Source organism: Ovis canadensis, chromosome 18 (assembly GCF_042477335.2).
Source record: "Ovis canadensis isolate MfBH-ARS-UI-01 breed Bighorn chromosome 18, ARS-UI_OviCan_v2, whole genome shotgun sequence".
Lineage (NCBI taxonomy): Eukaryota > Metazoa > Chordata > Mammalia > Artiodactyla > Bovidae > Ovis > Ovis canadensis.
Genome location: NC_091262.1, coordinates 32,765,160 through 32,787,511, shown reverse-complemented (window position 1 = coordinate 32,787,511; position 22,352 = coordinate 32,765,160). Strand labels below are relative to the sequence as shown.

Sequence of the window (22,352 nt, the reverse complement as noted above, 5' to 3'; positions counted from 1 at the left end):
CTGGCTGCCCGAGTCCTGTGCCAAGCCATACACTCATGCCCAAGAGGACTAAGTTCTTCCTGTCCTGGTGAAGGGTGAGGAAAGGGCCTGGAGCAGGTGTGAATACTGGGTGAGGTCTCTGAGTGAAAATTCTACTTACTCCACTGATGCGACTTTACCTTCTGGGTTTGCATTTCCAGCACCCAGAGGAGCACTTGGTGTGGCCAGATTGCTTGGGAACTGTGCACTGACTGAGTGACTGGATGAATTAGTGGGAAGTTTTGATATATTCCTGTCTTCAAATGCATGTGACCCTGGGCAAACTGACTCTGGCAGGTACACACAGGCTACTGTGCATCACTATAAATCAGCCTTACCCAAAGTGGGCCATGTTAAAAATGTTCCATGAAAAAAAAAAAAAAGACCCTGTGGTCACATTCATTTGGGACCCATTGAATACACTGCCCTCTCTGCTTTACAGAGCATATTAGCACATCCAAAGCTCTGAGGTCTGCAATGGCGGGGGTTGTGGGGTGGGTGCTATTAATGTTTCTGTAAGTCAGGATTTCCTAAACCTGATGCCTAGTAAATGCTTTTTCCAATAGGGCTTGGAGTCTGTGGAGTTCATCCCAGCAAGTCCCATGTGATTTAATCATGACAGCTGTTGCTCAGGAAGTTCTGACTGGGGACACCTGGCCCAAAAAAAGGACCCAGAAGGAGAAACAAGAGAAGACAGGTCACAGTGGGACTGCCAACAGCCACCCCCTCCCAGGTCCTCTCCCCTCTGTTGGAGTTCCTCCCACAAGAGTTTTAAGAGGTGAGGGAGTAGAGGTGTGAATGCAGGAGCACAGAGTGAGAGTCCTCCAGCTGATTCAGTGCTGGGCATTTGCAGCATGTAGCTGGAAGATAATTGAGTGCAGAGAGAGTGAAAGAGAGAGAAGAGGTGTGCTTTATGAACAAAGCTGCCCTTTTTCTCCCTTAGGAGTTGGTCCTAGATGCCTGCTGAGGTGGCTGAAGTTGCCCACGGCAGCACACTTAGATAACATCAAGGCTGGGGTCAGGGCACGGGGCCCAGGGAGAGAACACCCTCTCCTGTCCCATCCAGGCCACACCCTGGCCCAGGGAGGCAGCAGGACGTGCAGGAGAGCCCGGACGGACCTGGTAGTGGGAAGGTGCCCGCTGGGGTGTAGGCAAGTTCCCATTCTGTCTTGTTTTCTGGCTCAACGGTGAAGCCTGGGACTGCAGTCGTCTCCTCCCCGACAGGGACAGCAGCCACGCCAGGCCCCACTTCGGTCACGATCCAGTCCTCCACCTCAGGGCCCGCTGTGGGTGTGCTACCCTCCTCTTCTCCTGGAGAGGGCACCACTGAAACACCTAAAGGGGATATGGGTGGTGAGGGCTGGGGGCTCCTCCGTACCAGTGACCCACCCCAGGCTGACCCTTCTTCAGGGGACCCAGGGGACCATGAGGTGGGCCAGGCTTGTGCACAAATTTTGCTGGTCCTTGGCCTTCCAATCCCCACCCAGTCCAGTGAGACGACGTTTGTCATTAATCAATAAGAGCTGTTTGCTTCAACTATATCAATATGCATACACCATCAGCACTTTATTTCAGGGTGGTCTGGGGCACCTCTTTTGCAGAATCTATTATACATGCCAGGCATTGTTTAAAGGTGTCATGATGCATCAATGCATAAAATCATCTTAGGGGACTTCCCTGGTGATCCAGTGGCTGAGACTCAGTGCTTCCAATGCAAGAGCCTGGGTTCAATTCCAGGTCAGGAAACCAGATCCCATACACGGCAACTAAGAGTTTGTGTGGAGCAACTAAAGATCCCTCCTGTCACAACTAAAGATTCTGCGTGCCATAACTAAGACCCAGCACAGCCAAATAAATAAATATTTTAAAATAAGATAAAATCATTTTATCCCACAACAGCCGTGTGAGAGAGATACATTATCTCACTTACAGACAGGGAAACTAAGGTTAAGTGACTTTTCCAGTGTCAGTGGCTTCTAAGTGACAGATCTAGTCCATGGGCCCAAGTATCTGGTGCTGGGGGCTTCCCAGGTGGTGTAGTGGTAAAGAATCTACCTGCGAATGCAGGAAATGCAGGAGATGTGGGCTTGATCCCTGGGTCAGGAAGATCCCCTGGAGGAGGAAATGGCAACCTGCTCCAGTATTCTTGCCTGCAGAATTCCATAGACAGAGGAGCTTGACAGGCTACAGTCCATGGGGTAGCAAAAGAGTCAGACATGACTGAGTGACTGAGCACACAGCATGATCTGATGTCAGACTCTGCCCCTAAGTACTGCAATGATGCTGCCTTTCTTGGGGACAGAAATTATGTTCCAAGTGTGTCTGGATCAAAATCAGGAGAGTGCTATTTAACATGCATGGAGCCATCCTAGCACTGGATGGTGAAGGCAGGATTCATCGATTGGGAGTAACTGTGCTGGTTTTGTGCACTTGATCGGGAAGGAAGCCAGGTTTCTCAGCAGATGTATAAAAGGCTGAGTCTACAAAGGGTCAGGGATGGATGGTAGAGATGCTTGGCTGAGAATTTACTGGGGGGCTAATTGGCTTGGCTTCTGATGTCCAGAGCAAGGAGAGGGGTGCTGGGGCCAGGGCCTCATCAAATCCTCTGGGAAGGGATTGGCTTTCTTGACTGACAGAGTGAGACTGAACTTTCTTTGAATTAGGTTTTAAAAGGTGACTCTGGGGCTTCCCAGGTGGGGCTAATGGTAAAGAACCCCGTCTGCTAATGCAGGAGACGTAAGAGATATGGGTTCGATTCCTGGGTCAGGAAGATCCCCTGGAGGAGGGCATGGCAACCCACTCCATTATTCTTGCCTGGAGAATCCCATAGACAGGATCTTGGTGGGCTATGGTCCATAGGGTCGCAAAGAGATGGACACAACTGAAGTGACTTAGCACTGAAAGTCTTGGAAACTTTGGGATGTTCAAGGTTTGTTTTTTTAAAGATTCCCCCCCCCCCTTTTTTTTTATTTAGACCATTTAAAAAGTCTCTATTGAATTTATTACAACATTGTTTCTGTTCTATGTTTTGTTTTTTTGGCCACAAGGCATGTGGGATCCTAGCTCCCTGATCAGGGATTGAGCCCACGCTCCCTGCATTGGAAGGCTAAGTCTTATCTACTGGACTGCCAGGGAAGTCCCTCGGGGATTTTTCTAAAAAATTAACTTTATTTTGAAATAATTACATATTCATAGGAAGTTATAAATATACTAAGTTTTGATGTATGATATGTGAAATACGGAACAAGCCAGTACTATAATCTACATTCTGGGCAGTGTATCTAGACCCATGGACCCTGTAAGAACTCATCCAATCAGAGCCTAGCCAGTCCTTGGCCATGCCCACTGAGTCGATGACATCCCTCTCAGAACTCTGATAACATGGTATAGAGTCCTCAGTATGGGTCAGTTAGAAATGTGAATTTTTGGTGCTTAGTGAATAATAATTTGATTAAACTCACTACAGAAATATTTAGAAGCAGATGAAAGTTTGACCAGGCTGTACAAATCAAAACTGTATATATACTTATATACACTCATACACACAACATATATGTGTGTTATTTATTTGCAGAGCTAACATTTATTGAGCATTTGCTATTTCCCAGGTACTATGCTAAGTGTTCTGTATGCACTACCCCAGGTAATCCTTCCAGCAACAATTTGAGGTAGGAAATATTATATCATTATTTTATAGAGAAAGCAGAGAAGCAGAGAGACTAAGTGACTCGCCCAAGGTCACACAGCCACAAAGCAGCAGAGTCATAATTAAAATTCAGATCTGCCTGATTTTAGAACCCAAGGTCTTACTTGTTTCTCTTTATGTGTCTCTAGGGGCACATTAGAAGGATGTACTTGCCACAGAGTCAAAGCCTAAGGTCATCCCGTCCAGAGGGACTGACTTTTTCCTCTTTGCTGTGATGGATGGGCAGAGATCAGGAGGGACGAGCCTGGCGGGGTCACCCCCAAGACAGAGGGGGGCCTGGAGGGGACATGGGGACACAAACCTCGGAAGCAGAAGGCATGGTGCCGGGACAGTGGATCCAGGAGGCCTGTCTGGTTGGGGTAGAGGTAGACGGTTCTCACGCCTGGTTTGTCCCCGCCACAGGCGGGCCTTGGGGTGACGATGGGGTAGCGAAGGCTGCCGTCGGACAGCCAGCCAGCGTAGCACTTGTCCAGACCGCGGCTCCAGGCAGCGTAGAGCTGGCCCGTGGTGGCCAGCGTGGCGTTTTGGGATTCACAGAACTCCTGGGCTTCCCGGAAGGTGAACTGCTCCAGGCGTGTGGCAAAGAACACCTCCCCTGGGGGCAGAGGCAGGTGGCAGATGTGAGCCTCTGTGCCCATGGCCAGAGCAGCCGCTGCTCACCCAGGGGCAGGGCAGCTGCACTAAGATGAGTTAGTCGCTCTCCATGCGAACAACCTCCCCTCCTTCTCTCTGGATTCTCCAGTCACATGTAGGCACCCCCTCTTCTGTCTAAGAGAGGCACTTCTGGGCACCCTGTGCTCCCTTAAACCTCAGCACTTAATCATGGAGCCCTGAATGCTATGGACCTGTGGCCCCACCTGGATCCTGTAAACTCAGGGAGCGGGGCCTGTGGCCACTCTCAGGGGTTGGAGTCCCAACACCCAGAACAATACTGGAGTCTGTTTCTGATCTGGGGGGAGGAAGGTCACATTTATTGAACATCTGCTTATACCAGGCACTTTTCATGCACATCTCATTTAATATTCAGTGAAGTCTCTGATATAGGCATAAGTCAGCTCCATTTTATAGATGAGGAAACTGAGGCCTAGAGAGGTTAAGTAACTTGCCCAGGTCCCCAAACAAGTGAGTGGCAGTGTTGAAATCTCTCCAGAATGTCAGCATTTCCAAGATTGCATTCAGTGGGACAGTAATTTGGTGATTTTAATTGAAATGATAAGAAATAAGACCTAAGAGAGGTTCTGTGTTTCATTAAGCTTGGGTGATGCTTGGTTAAGCAGAGTTGAAGAAGTTTTTTTTTTTTTTTTTTTAATGCAGGACTTCTCATAGTCTTTGATTTGTTCATGAGCATTGAGATTCTCAATGAGGCAGAAGGTGCATATAACACTTTCTGGTACAAGTAAATTAATTCATTTACCCACAGAACTTATTGGTTTTTCAAGAAACCAGTGCTTCCCTGCAATGCTGGGGAATCCACATGAACCATTTGGGAGGCAGACAACGGGCCTGGCCTGAGAGAGGGACTGGGAAGGCCTTCTTTCTTAAATAGGATCCTTTCCTGGCTGCCTGTTCAGGTGAAAACGGGGCTAGGTGGATGGTGATTCCCCCTCCTCTGCATCTCCGCATCAGTCCCCTCACCCTTCCACAGCCCGAAATGCGAGAACAGGGCCTGTACCCTCGAGTCTGTCCACGTAGCAGTAGACATCGTAGGTTTCTGATGGTGGCCGCAGGCCGTAGGTCCGGACCCCTGGGCTGCTGTCCTTGTCACCCACACAGGGGGTCCGCGGGCTCACAATGGGGTATCTGCAAGGGAGGTTGGGAGGGGCGGATGAGAGCTTATTCTGGAAAACTGGAGATGCGGGGCCCCAGGGTGAGGCCGGGAGGTCTCCTGAAGGATTCAAACCAGGAAGGAGGACTTCCCTGGTGCACCAGTGCTTAAGAATCTGCCTGCCAGTGCAGGGGACATGGGTTCTGTCCCTGGTCTGGGAAGATCCCACACGCTGTGGGGCAACTAAGCCCGTGTACCACAACTACTGAGCCCATGCACTGCAACCACTGAAGCCACACACCCTAAAGCCCATGCTACGCGATGAGAGAAGCCACCACAACGAGAAGACTGCACACACTAACGAGAGAGTGGCCCCACTCGCCACAGCTAGAGGAAGCCACAAGCAGCAGTGGGGACCCAGTGCAGCCAAAAAAAAAAACAAAACAGGAAGGAACCTCTCATGCAACACGTTCCCTGTGCAGCTGGGGATGCGGCTGCCTGGGGGCCATCGAGGGATTCCCGGCTTCAGAAGAAAGCCCACAGCATGGAAGGGTCAGGCTGGGGAGGACTGTGGGGCTTGACAAGGCGCTCTCAGTATGTTTTTTGAGAAGAAATGACCAAGGAGTTAATGTCTCCTGGAACCCATTCCCACCCTCTCGGAATATGTTTTGGTTCTGGGGGAGAAATTAAGGGGTCAGCCAGGAGCCACTAATTAATGGAGCACACAGTGAGGTGGGTGCCCACTTGGTGGTGGGTGCCGCAGGCTCAGGCTCCCCAAGCCTGACCTCGCATGGTTGGGTTTGGACTGGCAGGTGAGCCCAGCTCGTCTGTCACCTGACTGTCTGGTCCTGCAGCCAACCGGCGTCACACTGCTCGTAGCCTGCTTCATAGGCGGCCTGGAGCTGCTCGGGCGAGGCGATGACAGCCCCAGTGCGCAGGCAGGCCTCCTTGGCCTCCTCAAAGGTCAGCGAGTAGCGGGAGGAGCCCGGGCGGTAGTGGAACACGACTCCTGGGTGGGGAGGAGAGGGAGAGAAGGTGAGACAGGTCAGGATCAGGGCATGGACCAAGGGCCACATTGCCAATATCCGTGGTACCTGGTTCTTAAGGCTTTGCAGGTGTGGAAGGAGCCCTGGCTCCTTGAGGAATGAGCTCTTTTCATCCCCTCCTTCCTTTCCTACTCCCCATCTGATTCCTTGTCAAGCTGGTAATCTCTGCTTGTCCACACTGCTCCTGAAATTCACCTTCCTGAGAAAGCCTTCTAGGAACCTTCTGCCATGGGTGTCCCCAACCCTTCATTCTGGCTTCCTCACTCCAAGGCTGCTCATTTGTCCCCGGACTCTTGAAAACAAAGGCACTTGCTCTTAGTATGAAAAGACTAGGTGATCATTGCAGAGCATTCGGAAAATACAGAGAAGGACAAAGAAAAAAAACAAACAAATCTATCAAACCACTGCCTTTCTTCCACTTGGCCCAAAGTCCCGGGTTCAGGGGGTAGGTGGTCCTCCTGAAAACAGCTGGAAGAGTTTGTGCCGGTGCACTGGGTATACGTTGGGGGATGAGCACAGGACACAGCCTGTCCGTGAACTCCCACTCACTCTGCCTCCCCCATTGCATTTAACTGGACACACACTGGTTTTTGACATTTCCCTGGATGACTGGCCAGTTTACATCCAGTTGCGGATGGATCCCTTATCTGAGTCTCCCCCATGTTCTTGTCCTGTCCTGTGTTAGATGCCATTGGCACCTTTATGGGTGGCAGCCACGTGGAGGGAGTGAGGGTCTCTTCAGCCCTGAGCCAACTTTGGGATATCGTTATTGTTGGCCTTACCCCCAAACTTCTAAGCAATTCTTCCTTCTCAACATACTGTATTTATCTGCGTGATTCAGGCTGACGTCTCACTTGGTGGCATCATGGGAGTGAAGGTGGATGGCGGTGGCCATCTGCCCCACCCCCAGGTGGAGATACTACCAAGGGTCTTGATGGAGGTCACCCCAGTACATCTTTCCTATTCATGGACTTGAGTTTTGGAACCAGCCAAGTTCCACATGATGTGACATCCCAATTATTCAAATATTTATTTATTTTTTTGGTCTCCTGGCATGTGGGATCTTAGTTTCCTGACCAGGGATTGAAGCCATGCTTCATGCATTGGAAGTGTGCAGTCTTAACCACTGGACTGCCAGGGAAGTCCCCATCCAGACGTTTATTAAGCATCTGAAACAACACCATCCCAGAACCGAGGTGGCAAATGTTTTCTGGAAAAAGCCTGATAGAACACATTTCAGACTTTGTGGGCTAAATGGGTTTTGTACATCTACTTGATCCTAACCTGATAGCCCTAAACGGCCCTAAATGGCCATAGACAACATGTTACCGAATTGGTGTGACTTTGTTCCAGTCAAATTTTATTTGTGGACGTTAAAATTTGAATTTTATATAATTTTCACAATATGTCACAAAATGTTATTTTCTTTAGACTTCCCCCCTCAACTACTTAAAAAAGCTTCTTAATTCTCAGTTCACGGGCCACAGAAGAACTGGACATGGCCTAGGGCTAGGTTTGGTCCATGGACCACAGTTTGCAGACCCCTGTTCTGGAAGGCCAGTGCTGTGAGAAGCCCTGAGGGTACCCAGTGCAGCTGAGTTCAACGGCTCTATTCTGCGGAAATGTCTGTTGGGGCGAGGAGGGCCCGTGGACAGAAGGGCCCAGGGTTTTTCTTTGCCCTTCACCTCTACCTGTGGATACACTCGCTGGTTTTTACCTCTGACTTCATTTGAAGGAAATGCTTTGTGACAGAGAGCCACACACACATAAAAGAGCGTGAGCACCACTGGTCTGGACCATCCCCCTTGTTCTTTGTTTCACAAGTGAGGAGAGCTGAGTCTGAGAGGAGGGAGGCTTGTCTCACATCCCAGATGAAGTTGAAAGTACAGAAGAACCTCCACCCAAGTGGCTTCAGTGGTAAAGAATCTGCCTGCCAGTGCCGGAGAAGCAGGTTCGATTCCCTGGGTTGGGAAGATCCCCCGGAGAAGGGAAATGGCAACCCAGGACAATCCAGGATCCTTGCCAGAAGAATTCCACAGACAGAGGAGCCTGGAGGGCACAGTCCGTGGGGTCGCAGAGTCGGACACGACTGAGTGAGCACTTCCTGCACTGCACACAGAAGACCCCAGACCAAGCCCTTTCCCCCAGCCCTGGATGCAGCCCCTTGAGTGGCGGACACTTACCCCCTGGCAGTCGTGGCTGCCCAGGGACCTCGGTTGCACCTGGGGCTAAGGTCACCTGCACGACGAGGTCCTCGCTGGTGAAGGCCGTGGGGGCTCCCACGCCGGGCGTGGACTCTCTGGGAAAGGCCCAGGGCCAGGTGGCCTCTCCAGTCCTGTTCTCCACCGCGGGGAATGCAGTGGCCCTTACTTCGGGGGCAAACGTGAAAGGCTCCTCAGGTTCTGGGGCGGTTGGGGAGACTTCAAAGTCGGGCTTTGCCGTGAGGATCACGTTGCCTCGGGCTTCACCCTCGGTGATATTTCGGGGCAGGGGCAGCTCCACATCAGGCCAGGTCACCGTCTGGATGGTGATGTCCTCCTCGCCACCTACCCCGAAAAAGTTTTCTGGGATGTCCACAAAGTCTTCACCTGGGGCAGGGGGCAGAGACAGGCATTAGTGCTTGGCCTGGGGCTGGCTTGATGGAGATGAATATCAGATGCTCCCCTTCTCTGCTAAGAAAAGAAAGCACCTACTGTGTGCCAGGCACCTGGCCAGGGCCATTGTTGGAGACCTCAATGGCTTGAGTATTTATTATAGGGGTGCCCTAGATTGCAAGAATATGCAGTCACCACAGCACAAGACCCTGACCAATCAGCTCACTGCTTATTAAACCCATCTTGTTCCAACATCCCTTGCCAGCCAGTTGCTTCCTTACCTATCTTGTGAGCACCTGCTGAACCTCAGATGTTAGAACTAGCCAATGGGAAAATGTAAATCAATTAGAAAGAGAAACGAAAAAATCTTCCCAAAGATGCAGGAGCTCATGAAATTGTTGAAAGTGCCATGAGAGAACTGCCTGCCTCAGTCATGAACAAATAAGCCACTTAGTAATGAATAAAGAGAGCATTCATGAGGATGCTACAACTGCAAACAGGGTGGTGGGAATATTGAAAAGTGAAGAGAAGCTTTTGGGGGTAATTCTAATTATGTTTGCACAAATAACCCTAGACAGTGTAAAATACAGGATAAAAACATTTAAAAAAGTTTTAGTCTAAATGTTCACAATAAAGCCCTTGTCAAAAACTTTTTCCCACTCTTAAGTAACACTATGGCCCTCATTTTGAAGTGAATTCAATTAAAAAGGGTAACTGCGGAGAGGAAGGCTCAAGAGGGAGGGGACATATGTATATGTATGGCTGTTTGTTTGACATAAAGCAACTCAATTCTCTAGAGCAATTATCCTTCAAGTAAGAAATAAATATATTTAAAATTTTAAAAAGGGCAGATCACAGCGCCCTCCTGTGGTGCGTGGTCTCAAGTCAGGCCCCACATCTTCCCATTAGACAGATAAGGGAAGTGAGGCTCAGTGCCTTGACTTTGTCACAGCTGCCCAGGAGTGAGTGGCAGAGACGTGATTCAAACTTGAGAAAACAGCCTCTGAATCTCACGTTTTCCCCCAGTTCTGGGCTGATGAGATAGGACTGGGTACACTGCAGGCTACAGTGATTCTAGCTTCCCAAGGAACCCATGCGAATAGGGGGTGCTAAGACATGGGGTTCAGGTACCCAGTGGACCCTTGAAGGAGGTAAAACCCAACTCCCCATTCTAAGATTTTATCCTCTGGGTCCCCATTTCGGTGGCATGCTCCCCCACTGAAATGCCTCCAGCCCAAACCCACCTGTGTAGCAGATGGCGTCATAGCGGGATGAAGGGTCAGGGTAGCCCGTCTGGTTGGCATGCAGGTAGACGGTCCTCACTCCCAGGAGGTTGCCCCCGCAGTTCGGTCGGGCCTTGGAGATGGGGTATCGCACACTGCGGTCAGCCAGCCAGCCGGCGCTGCACATGTCCATGCCACCCTGCCAGGCCAGGTAGAGTTGGCCCGTGGTGGCCAGCCTGGCGCCCAGCCGCCGGCACTCGTTGGCTGCCTCCTGGAAGGTGAACTTCTCCGGGGATGTTGCATAGAAGACCTCGCCTGCAAAAGACACAGCCAGGAGGGTAAGGAGCTCCTTCCTACATCTGTCCTCAGGGAGATCCCCAGGTTCCTCTGAGTTTGGTCTTTAACTGGGCAAAGCCCTGGTCCCACGTATCTGTATTTCAGGGGTAGGATGGGGGGTTGTGAGGGACGTCGAGGTAGGGTATGGTATCCTAGATTATCGCCCTGCCCAGGAGGAGGCCCGCGTGACCCTGAGAGTCAGCAGGAAGAAGGGGCTGGGCTGGGGCTCATGGGAGGGCGGGGCGGCCTCACCCTCCATCTCCTCCGCGAAGCAGTACACGTCATATGTTTCGTTGGTGTCCCGGATGCCGTAGGTTCTCACGCCCGGAAACTCGTCCTTGTCTCCATAGCAACCTTCCCTCGGCGTGTGGATGGGGTACCTGCCGAGAACCCAAAGCAGGGATGTGACACTCGGGGGACGGAGGGGGCCGGCGACCTGTGCCCTTGTACCTTCCTCCCTTGTGGGAGGAAGCGGTGACTTACTGATGTGTTTGCCAGGATCTGCTGGGATCTGTGGGCTACCTGTTTTCTACAGTTTTTTCCCCAGCTTTATTGAGATGGATGTTTTCATAACTATTGGTGACAGAAAGCTGCGCCTTTTACTAAATATTTATTGGTACCAAACGTTCTATCAGGGGCTTGCAAACCTTTTCTGTAAAAGGATGGATAGTAAATATTTCAGGTCTTGCAGGCCAGAGGGTCTCCACTGTGACCAACCACTCAACCTTGCCATCCTAGTGCAAACGAAGCAACCACAGACAAAATAACAAGCGTGGCTGTGTTCCGATAAAACTTTGTTTACAGAATCAAGGAGTGGGTTGGACTTGACCCATGAGCTATAGTTGGCTGAACCCTGCTCTGTATCATTGGAGTCTCACATCAACCTAAGAAGGAAGGTGCTATAACCACTCTAAACTATAAGAAAGTGGGGCCCAGAGATGTTAAGCAACTTGTTCAAGGTCACACAGCCTCTAAGTATCAAAACTAGGGTTTGAGGTATATAAGTACCTCTTGTATCTGAGGTGTGGTCTTTTGCACTATGCTAGGCTGTTGAATCACTTTGCCTTTTTTTTTTTTTTTAATGGTTAATGGCTTTTTTTATCCTGAGATCTTTTGCCTATCCCAAGATTACAGAGTTATTTCCTTTTGTTTTCTTCTTGTGGCTTTGTGGTTCTGGCTTTTGCATTTGGAGCTTTGATCCACCTCAAATGAATTGTCTCATCTTGCTTTTACAAGCTTGCTTACATGATTGCCCTCTCTTGAAGCTAAGGCTCTGTCTGTCTTGCCGGGGGAACCCACCCCTTAGCAGCTGTGCTCAGGGGAAATGAGCCAAAAAGCTTAATTTACATGTGTCTTGCTCTATTAAAAACAGAATAGAAAGTGGTTCACAAAAATATATAAACACCAAAATTTTAAAAAGATGTAAAGGGAAAAATGAGTAGGAAGAATAATTATGTATAATTTGCATGGAGAAAATGCTCATGCGGAGCTATGCTGCTAGTGATCACTCATCCACCACAGGACAGAGGACCAAGGATTTGGGACCTGACCTCAGACTGGCCAGGGCACCTGTCTAGCCCCAGCCCAGGTTGGCCTTGGTGTCAGGCTGGCACCAGCTCAGTGCGGGTCAGTGTTCCAGTCCATCTCCCACTCCGCTCCGATGGTGGCCCCGGGGCTCACCTCACAGTCTGATCGGCCAGCCAGCCGGCGTCGCACTGGTGGAAGCCGTCCTCATAGGCGGCCTGCAGCTGCTCGGGCGTGGCGATGATGGCGCTGTTCTGCAGGCAGGCCCGCTGCGCCCTGTCAAAGTCCAGGGTGTAGCGCGTGGAGATGGCTCTGTAATGGAACACGATGCCTGCAAGACACAGGAGAGCGAGATGGCAGGTCAGCACAGCCTCCCCTCATCCAGGCCTTCATAGAATCAGGGAGAGCCAAGGGGGCATAGAGACATCTGGGCTGGGCCTCCAGCTGATGGGTGGATCCCAGCTCCGTATCTGCATGGGGTCCTTCTGCCTTTGCTAGAACATTTCTATTAACAGGGAACTCATTACCTTACAAGGCATCTTTTTGGAAACCTGTGATAATTCTGATAATCAGGTTATTTGACTTGGATCAAAATCTGCTTTCCTCATAATTTTTCATGTCATTCCAGAACCCCATATTTGCTTTGCAGAAAGATGCCCCCTCAGCCCAGGGCCATCCCAGTGAGAGTCTTGTTTAAGGCACAGGTAGGAGCAGACTGCCTTTCAGAGAGTGCTGGGCACCAAAGAATTGATGCTTTAGAATTGTGGTGCTGGAGAAGACTCTTGAGAATCCCTTGGACAGAAAGGAGATTAAACCAGTCAATCCTAAAGGAAATCAACCATGAATATTCAGTGGAGTGACTGATGCTGGAGCTGAAGCTCCAATACTCTGGCCACCTGATGTGAAAAGTCAACTCATTGGAAAAGACAATGATGCTGGGAAAGACTGAAGATAGGAGGAGAAGGGTGAAACAGAGGATTAGATGGCTGGATGGCATCATCAACTCAATGGACATGAGTTTGAGCAAACTCCAGGAAATAGTGAAGGACAGGGAAGCCCGGCATGATGCAGTCCATGGGGTTGGGAAGAGCTGGACAGAACTGAGCAAATGAACAACAACAACCCAAAAGGAAAAACTTGGTGCTGACTGAAGTCCTGAAGCCTACCAAGAACAAAACCATATTCCTTAGTCCATCGAGGGTAGGGGACCAGAAAGTCCTCATCCCTCTTTGGCTTCTGGAACTGGAGGTGGAGGAAGGAAAAGACATGTGGGTGGAGAGTCAGGAGATGCTCTGGCTCCCTTCCTGGGAAACTTCAAGCAAGTCACTTAACCTCAGTTTGCTTGTCTGTAAAATGTGGATGGTCACAAAGCAATTGAATCACAGGATTGTTGGGAAGCACAGATTGTAATTCATTACATGTGACTGTGGCCACAGAGTGTTTAATTCACTCAAAGTCCAGCGAGAGTGATATTACTAGCTTCACGTTACAGAGGAAGCAACTGAAATTAAGTAACTCAACCGAGGTGCAAACTGGCAGGAGGAGGAGCCGGGGTTTGCAAGCCAGCCTGCCTGGGTGCCCACCAGTGCAGATGCCATTCTGGTTCTTTCTGTAGGTGAAGCAGGGTCCCCCCGGGCAGGCTCTCACCTTTCACCACGACCTCCAGGGTGGCCTGGCTGTCCTCGATGCCGTGCATCACCTCACAGCGATAGATCCCGGAGTCATTGGAGCGCAGGTTCTGGATTTCCAGGGTGGCGTCGCTGGGGATGGCGGGGTAGTTGGGCAGCGTGACCTTGTCTTGGTAGGCGCTGTTGACCCGCACCCGCCCTTCCGTGGCCACCAGCAGCACCACCTCCTTCTCCTTGGATATGCGGCTCCACTTGATTCTCGGGGCGAGGGGGGCGGTGGAGGGGGCGGTGGTCACGGGGTGCATGGGGTCGATGAAGTAGCAGGGGATGGTGAGGGAGCTCCCCAGGAGGACCCGCAGCGGGGATGGTTCAGGGATGCTGACACTCAGCGAGTTGTCAGGTTCTGTGCAGGGAGACACGGGGGCGGGAGACAGACCCATCAGTGCCCAGAGAGGACCGCCCAGCCTCTCTGTCAGCCCTTCTGGAAATGACAGTGTCTGTGCTGGTGCTGGGGAAGGCTCCTGTGTCACATGGAATTCCCTTTCCAGAGCAGCTTTCTCAAGACCCCCTGGTCTCTGTGTCTCAAGATGGGAACTATGGAGCCAGAAAGGACTGCAGAGGCGGCCACTGGTAAACTCAGAGGTATACCTCTTTCTTTCTCAAACTGGGGTACCGTAGGTGATGCCACGCCATGGGATAAACAGAACCCATCTTTCTGGAGTGACAAGCCATGGGATAAGCAGAAACCGTCTTTCTGGAGTGACAGCTTGACTCAAAAATTGGTAAGTTACTTTGGGGGAGAAGCTCCAATACTTTGGCCACCTGATGTGAAGAGCTGACTCACTGGAAAAGACCCTGATGCTGGGAAAGACTGAAGGCAGGAGGAGAAGGGGATAACAGAGGTTGAGATGGTTGGATGGCATCACCAACTCAATGGACATGAGTCTGAGCAAACTCCGGGAGATAGTGAAGAACAGAGAAGCCTGGCATGCTGCAGTCCATGGGGTAGCAAAGAGTCAGACATGACTTAGTGACTGAACAACATCAAGAAAAAATTACTATGGGGAAGAAAAAATTTATACAACTTGTAAAGCTAAAATATAAAAATATCAAACACTTAAGGAGGTCTGCTTTGGGCTCCATCCTGACCTTGCAGAAGGACTAGTCATTCTCTTCTGTTGTTGGGGGATCAGGGGCCTAGTTGGAGAGGCATCAGAGAAGAGCAGACATTTAAGTCTGCAAAGAGTCAGCCTGGGGTGAGGTTGGGATCTCGAGTGGGTTGCCATTTCCTTCTCCAATGCATGAAAGTGAAATGTGAAAGTGAAGTCGCTCAGTCATGTCCAACTCTTCGTGACCCCATGGACGGCAGCCTACCAGGCTCCTCTGTCCATGGGATTTGCCAGGCAAGAGTACTGGAGTGGAGTGCCATTGCCTTCTCCTGGGATATGATTAGATTCCATTAAAAAACCAACAACAAACCTAGATGGTATTGATAGGGAAGGTGCAGAGAGTTTGTAAATTCTGTTAGAGGTAAAAAATCTTCTGGTATTGGAAAGAAAGAGCCTTTGAAAAAACAGCACTTTTATGAACAGTCATATACTTTTTGAACTTTTTTTTCCAGGAGAGCCTGCAGGTTGACCATAAAAATGTTTCAGATATTTGTGGGTGGCAGATACACAGCAAGGCAAGAAAGAGGGAGCCAGGAATGTTTGGGGTCCAGCCCTAACCTTTTGATATCCTGGGGGGTCACTAGCAGGCCCTTCACAGAAATATCGCTCTGAGGCTCTGCCCTAGCACAGGACACAGCATGGTTTCTGTGGTGGCAGCTCTCCAGGGCAGGTTCTTCCCAGGTGGCACTCGTGGTAAAGAACCCACCTGCCGATGCAGGAGACATAAGAGACTCAGGTTCAATCCCTGGGTCATGAAGATCCTCTGAAGGCAGGTGTGGCAATCCACTCCAGTATCCTTGCCTAGAGAATCCTATGGACAGAGGAACCTGGTGGGCTACAGTCTATGGGGTCACAAAGAATCAGACAATACTGCACTGACTGATCACACACACACAGTTCTCCAGGGACAACTGGAAGTGACAGCAGCACCCAGCCCTGCAGTTTTTAAAGCTCTCAACCAACCCTCATGCAATGGTTGGTCTGTGTGGGCAAATCACCCCAGGGTATAGCCAGCTGGCTATTCAAGGGTCTCAGGAAAAGAGTACAAGTAGAGACTCATGGATCATATGTCTAAATATTTAAAAGCTATAAATCAAGCCAATAGACCCATAACTTGTTTTTAAAAAATGTTTCATCTTATTTGACAATGATACCTTTCAAAATGAAAAACCAGATTCAAATTTAGAATTCTTGGATCCCTTAGAGTTTTGCATTGGGATGTGGTGGCCACGCTGGAGGAGAGGGAATCAGGACCGCTTTTCTTCCCTCCACGGCTCTACACTGTGAAGGATCTGTATTTATCCAGGCTATCACAACCCAGCTGTGTCCACACCCAAACAGTCACCCCTTCACCTCTCCCGCTGGCCTTCTGGTGGCTCAGACTGGCAGTGGTGGGTGGTCCTTTCATGGAAGGGTGGACCCAGAGGAGCAAACCATGTAGCCCTGGGGATGATTTGGGTCCAGCTGGACAGGGAATTCTGGGCGTCCTGGGTACCCAGAGGGAGAATAGAGCAGGGTGGACACATGTCCCTGGCCCTACAATTCCTCATTTTTAGGGAATGTTGGGGCTGTAGGAGAGTCAGAGAGGGGGACCTCTAAAGTGATGGCCCAGATCAAGCACTATCAGTGCCAGGCTTGGTCTCTGACCCCCGAGTCCAGTCCTCAGTGCCCGCCGGGTAAATGAGACATGCGTGGGGATGTCCTCACCTGAAACTTCTACTGAGATGGCTGCTGCGATGACCCTCAGAGTCACAAACACCAAGAGTAAAGTGGTCATAGTTCACCTGGAAGAGAGGGGAACAGAGATGTTATTCAGAGGTTCAGATACGGTGAGGTTGAGGGTCATGTGTCACATGACAAGTGTGATAAACTCCTCATCCATGGATCTGAAATCACATCAAGAGGAGGCTAATTTAAAAAAAGTGATAACAATTATACTCGAACAATGGCTTTGTGGATAATTTTATTTTGCACTTCGGATTTTTTTCATGTTTTATGAAGTGTCTATGATAAGCTTTTGTGATTAAATGAAACAACAGATATTTATCTAAAAGGCTATAAAGAGTTGGACATGAATGAACGACTTAGTGTATACACACACACACACATTAAATATTATAAAATATCCTCAGCTGATCTACTGTTTATCTCACCGATGTGACTGCAAAGAGAAATAAAGAGGTTTTATTTGAAAACAAAAACAAAAACAAACCTATATGGAGGCTGCATTGTGATCTGAGAGATATCTTCTCCAAGAATCCTGTCCTCACAAAACCTTCATGGATTCCTTAATTACCAGTGTGAGGCTATAATTAAATTTATCTCCTTCTGGTTTTTCTAGGGAACCTCTCATCTTCTAACCAGTAAAGTCTCATCCTAAAGGATCCCTGTGATGGTTGATTTTATGTGTCAATTTGACTGGTCCATGAGGTGCTCAAATGTTTGGTCAACTATCATTCTGGGTGTGTCTGTGAGGGTGTCTTGGGAAGAGATGAACATTTAAATTGGCAGACTGAGCAGAGCAGACTGGACTGCCAATGTGAGTGGGCCTCACCCAATCAGTTGAAGGCCCACATTTTGCCCAAAATGGCTGAACCTCCCCTAAATAAGAGATAATGTCTCTTGCCTGATGCTCACCAAACTGCCTTCAGACTTAAATGGAAACATTGCTTCTTCCTGGTTTCAAGGCTTCACACCCTGGCTCTCCTGGCTCTCTAGCTTGCCAACTGAAAGTGTTAGTCACTGAGTTGTGTCCAACTCTTTGCAACCTTATGCTCCATAGCCCACCAGGTTCCTCTGTCCATGGAATTCTCCAGGTGAGGATACTGGAATGGGTTGCCATTTCCTCCTCCAGGGGATCTTCCTGACCCAGGGATTGAACCTGGGTTTCCTACATTGCAGGCAGATTCTTTACCATCTGAGCCAATTTGTTAGCTTGCCAAAACCCTTCACAATCATGTGAGCCAATTCCTTAGAATAAATCTCTTTCTGTATGTATATGCACAACTAAATAGTTCTGTTTCTCTGGGGAACCCTGACTAATACAGTTTCCCAGGCCCAGAAAAGTGACGCGAGTTACCCCATTTCTTTGATAAAATCTGAACTGCCATCAACTCCAAATCCAGGAACCTATGTGTTTTAGGTCAGAGAATGTACCAAGATTTGGGGCACAATTCAGGGGTCTCATTCAAGCCAGGGGAAGGATACTCACCGAGATTGCTCTGTGGGATGTGTGCCAAGTCGATTCAGTCATGTCTGACTCTGTGACCCTATGGACTGTAGCCTGCCAGGCTCCTCTGTCCAGGGGGTTCTCCAGACAAGAATACTGTGTGTTGCCATTCTCCCCCCGTGGGTCTTCTTAACCAAGGGCTTGAACCTGCCTCTCTTACATCTCCTGCATTAGCAGGCGAGTTCTTTATCACTAACACCATTAGAGAAATGACAGCCCAGGACCCCTGAAGCAACCAACCCCTGTTGGCCCAAACAGTGACTTCATATGAATTAGAGAAACCCACTTTCCTTACTGTCATCTGTTGGAAAACTGTCCCGCAAAGTATACTAATCTGTGATGACAAAACGTAAAGGGAACCCCCTGCATAACTGGAACCCTGACTCTGAGTGGGCCAGAGTACTCAGATCTCAAGGAGACCCATCTGAATTTACAAGAGGTCAACCGAGGGATGGTTCTCAAATTGGGCTACACACTGAAATCACCTGGGCTTCAGCCTGGTCCTCAGACATTTTAAAAGCTCCCCAGAAGGCTCTAAAATGTGGCCAGGGCACCACTGGCTAGAGAGTATGCAGTCACACTGTGGACACTTGTGACTTGCACCCCATGACGTGTACCCTAAAGATAGGAAGGGAGCTTTCACAGGCTGAGTGCAATGCCCAACTGAGGCTGCAGCCAGCATCCCTGACCTGGACTCCGTCAGCGTCTGATGACCCACTAGGAGTCTCTATTGGCTCAGTCACCATCAGCTGTGGCTGGATGGCTTTGAGGATAAGAGGCTCTGAGCTTCCCACCCCTAGAATGTGGGGAAGGGAGTGGATAGGGCCAGGACTCTGGGGATGCTCGTGGGTAAACTCTGGGAGTTGGTGATGGACAGGGAGGGCTGGTGTGCTGAAGTTCATGGGGTCGCAAAGAGTCGGACACGACTGAGTGATTGCACTGAACTGAACTGATGTATTTTTAATTTGGCTCTGCTGGGTCTCAGTTGCAGCATACAGGATCTTTATTTGTGGCATGTGCGATCTAGTTCCCCAACCAGGGATTGAACCCAGGCCCCCTGCATTGGGAGTGTGGAGTCTTAGCCAATGGACCACCAGGGAAGTCCCTTAGTTTGTCATTTGAGTGATCTTTCCACAGCTATCCTTCATTCATTCCACATACAGCAGGCACTTGAGGGATGAAAGGGTTGTCTGTGTGGGTGCTGCTAGGGGCTCAGAGATGAAGGTGCGAGGATGAGTAGGAAGTCTGGAAAATTCCAAAGGCTTAAGAAGCAGCTCCTAGCTTCTCCTGAGGGATTTTTCTCCTTAGAAGCTGCCTTAAAAAAAAAAAAAAAATCTCTGGGACTCCAGGTTCTGGCTCGTGAGGGGACTTTTCCTCAGGCCCAGTGTGATCTGTCATGGCCAAGAACTATTCCTCCAGAGGCTTAAAGGGTCAGGTGTCTCCTCCTCTGTGAGGAGAGGGCTAGACTTGCAGGACTGTCTCTTCCTAGAGCCTCAGGGAAAGCGTGTCCAGACACAAGGCCGCCTGTTCTTCTTCCCTCAGAACAACCATCACTGGGAAGTTCTCTGTATGTTTTTGGAGTTGTGTTTCTTCCCTCGCTCTCTGAACAAGCCTGACATTGTCCGGGAAGCAGTGGTTCTCTGTGGGGCTTGGGTCTGCTCTGTTTTTCTCCCTGGCTTCGGCCAGGAATGAAAAGGGCAGGGAGTGGGCATTGGTGGTGGTGGTGGTGGTGGGCAGAGGGGACGGGTTGTGGGCAGAGAAATTAATTTTATTTCTTCTTCTTTTTTTCAAGACAAACTTTGGGATAGAAATATCGTAATAAATATGCTCTTGTGTTTGTGTGTGTTTTCTCAGCTGTAAAGAAAATAGGGAGAAATTCCATTTTGTCTGGATTCCAGTGTGTCCGGGCCTCACTGAGCCTTTATGTGAAGAGGTGGACTCTGCCAGTCCCCATAACAGGGTGGCCTTTCTGCAGGGAAAGTGGAGCTGGTGGCGATGGGATTGGGAGGCTGGGGCTGAGGACAGTGGAAGGGGCTGTCTAAAATGGAGGGAAAGAGGGGCTTGAGGAGCGGGTGAAAGTTGGAGGGTCTGTGCAGAGCTTCTGTGGGCTCCATGTGTGTGAGGTTGGGCTCATTACCAAGGAGCTGGCTTTTTCAGGACAGAATTATTAGGAAGTTTGATGGGGGAAATAAAGCATGCTAGTGCTTTGAATCTGAGCTTTGGCCATGTGTGTGTATGTGTGTGAGAGAGAGAGACAGACACACACACACACAGACCCATAGCTGAACATATGGAAACCTTCCACCTCCTCATCAGCTATACCCTATCAGATGGCTGCCAACCCAGTCAGGACTTTGACCTTTATTCCATCAGATTATGGGGCTGAATGGGAGGGGCTCACCTGCTTGCCCTGAATTCTTATTCCAGCGACATGCAGTGGAGACCCCTAGACCTGGGTCCCAGTCCTGCTAAGCACCTCCTGCTTTAATAACCCAAGATCCATCTCCATGGCTATTTCAGAGACTGAGCGAGACAATGTGCCAGGCAGACCCGGCTTCTGGAGGGCGGGGGCTGTGTCTCTGGCTCGGCGGCAAGCCCAGGGTCTGGCACTCAGCAGGCATCCGTCAGCACCACTCTCTTCCCTCCTCCCTAGAGTCAGGCCTGGGTGAGCCTCTCAGAATGTGGGGACTGGAAGAGCATCTAGCGGTTACAGGGAGGCTTCTTGCCCTGGGGTGAGGGTTGGATGAGATGACTTTCCATAAAGGATAAAACTGCCGTTGCCAACATCACCACCCTACCACACATTTGGAAAATAAAGGAATTAGAGAAAATAAATCACCATCCTCCATCCTAATCCAACCATTGTTCATGTTTTGATAGTTTTCCTTCTGGTTTTTTTCCTTAGGCATCCACTTGCGTTACGTGGAGTGGCAATCTTTTTGCATCTGTTTGCTTTTTCCACACAGCATGGTGGATCAAATGACTTGTTTTTGGTTCCTTCAGAACTGGTGGATGGCTTTGGGGCTGTACAATCAAGACCTCGCTGCTGGGAATCCTGTCTACACGGCCGAGGCAGGTGGTCTTCAGTCTCTAGTTGAACAGGAAGTGCTCATTCATTCCTCACGGGGTGACCCCTGTCACGGTCAGTGTGTCAGTCACACAGTTGTTTCTGACTCTTTGCGACCCCGTGGACTGTAGCCTCCCAGGTTCCTCTGTCCGTGGAATTCTCCAGGCAAGAATTCCAGAAAGAGAGATTTTAAACCCAGAACAGGGAAAGTGGCAGGGATCCCACATCAAGGACACATCTGTCAAGACTGACTCCAACTGCAGCTGCTAATTTCCCACATATTCTAAATAAACATGGTGGGAAGGCGTGGAAAGGGGGAGTCAGGAAACTGATTCCAGGTGAACTCACACAAGCCCTCAGTTTTCTCATCTGCACACTGGAATCAGAATGGGACATAGTGAAGTTAATTTTCATGGATGCTGATGCTCATTTTATATTTTCTCCTCTTTCTCTTCTCTCTCTGCTTATTCTCTCTCCATCTGGATCTTTTTCTAAAAAATAGAGTTGATTTCCTTATTCCTATTGTATTACTTGGGCTTCCTTTGTGGCTCAGATGATAAAGATTCTGCCTGCAATGCAGGAGACCTGGGTTTGATCCATGGGTTGGGCAGATCCCCTGGAGGAGGGCATGGCAACTCACTCCAATATTCTTGCCTGGAAAATCCCCATGGACAGAGAAGCCTGGTGGGTACAGTCCATGGGGTCACAAAGAGTTGGACATGACTGAATGACTAAGCACAGTGCCTTGTATTACTTGCTTGGTTATCACTGCAAATTCTGCAAATGTTTTCCTGCTTTCTGGGCAATTAAGTGAGTCCACTGGAAAAAGCTGTGGCAGCAGGTTGAGGGTGCTGCAGAGTGACCTTTCAAACCCAGAGTTTTGTCTAGGATTGGCCTCAAGCAGCCCTGTGCTAAGACAGAGGGCACAGTGAGGTGGGGAAGGGAGGGTTTTCCTCTGAGTTGCTTATATTCTTGTAAATGGAGACATATCTGTACCTGGAAAATAGCAGGCATGTGAATGGGTGCTGGGTCCTTGATGCTGTCTAG

At 49.7% G+C, this 22,352-nt stretch overlaps 1 protein-coding gene across 1 annotated transcript in view; it reads right to left on the bottom strand.

The window, feature by feature from the left end:
- ACAN (aggrecan) overlaps positions 1 to 16,786 on the bottom strand; it is a 39,962-nt gene extending 23,176 nt beyond the window's left edge. The window contains 10 exon segments of the mRNA XM_069559596.1: positions 1,138 to 1,353; positions 4,026 to 4,319; positions 5,397 to 5,524; positions 6,324 to 6,498; positions 8,719 to 9,123; positions 10,374 to 10,667; positions 10,941 to 11,068; positions 12,369 to 12,543; positions 13,860 to 14,243; positions 16,717 to 16,786. Of these exon segments, the coding sequence (XP_069415697.1) occupies positions 1,138 to 1,353; positions 4,026 to 4,319; positions 5,397 to 5,524; positions 6,324 to 6,498; positions 8,719 to 9,123; positions 10,374 to 10,667; positions 10,941 to 11,068; positions 12,369 to 12,543; positions 13,860 to 14,243; positions 16,717 to 16,786 (2,269 nt within the window).
- Between the last annotated feature and the right edge of the window lie 5,566 nt (positions 16,787 to 22,352).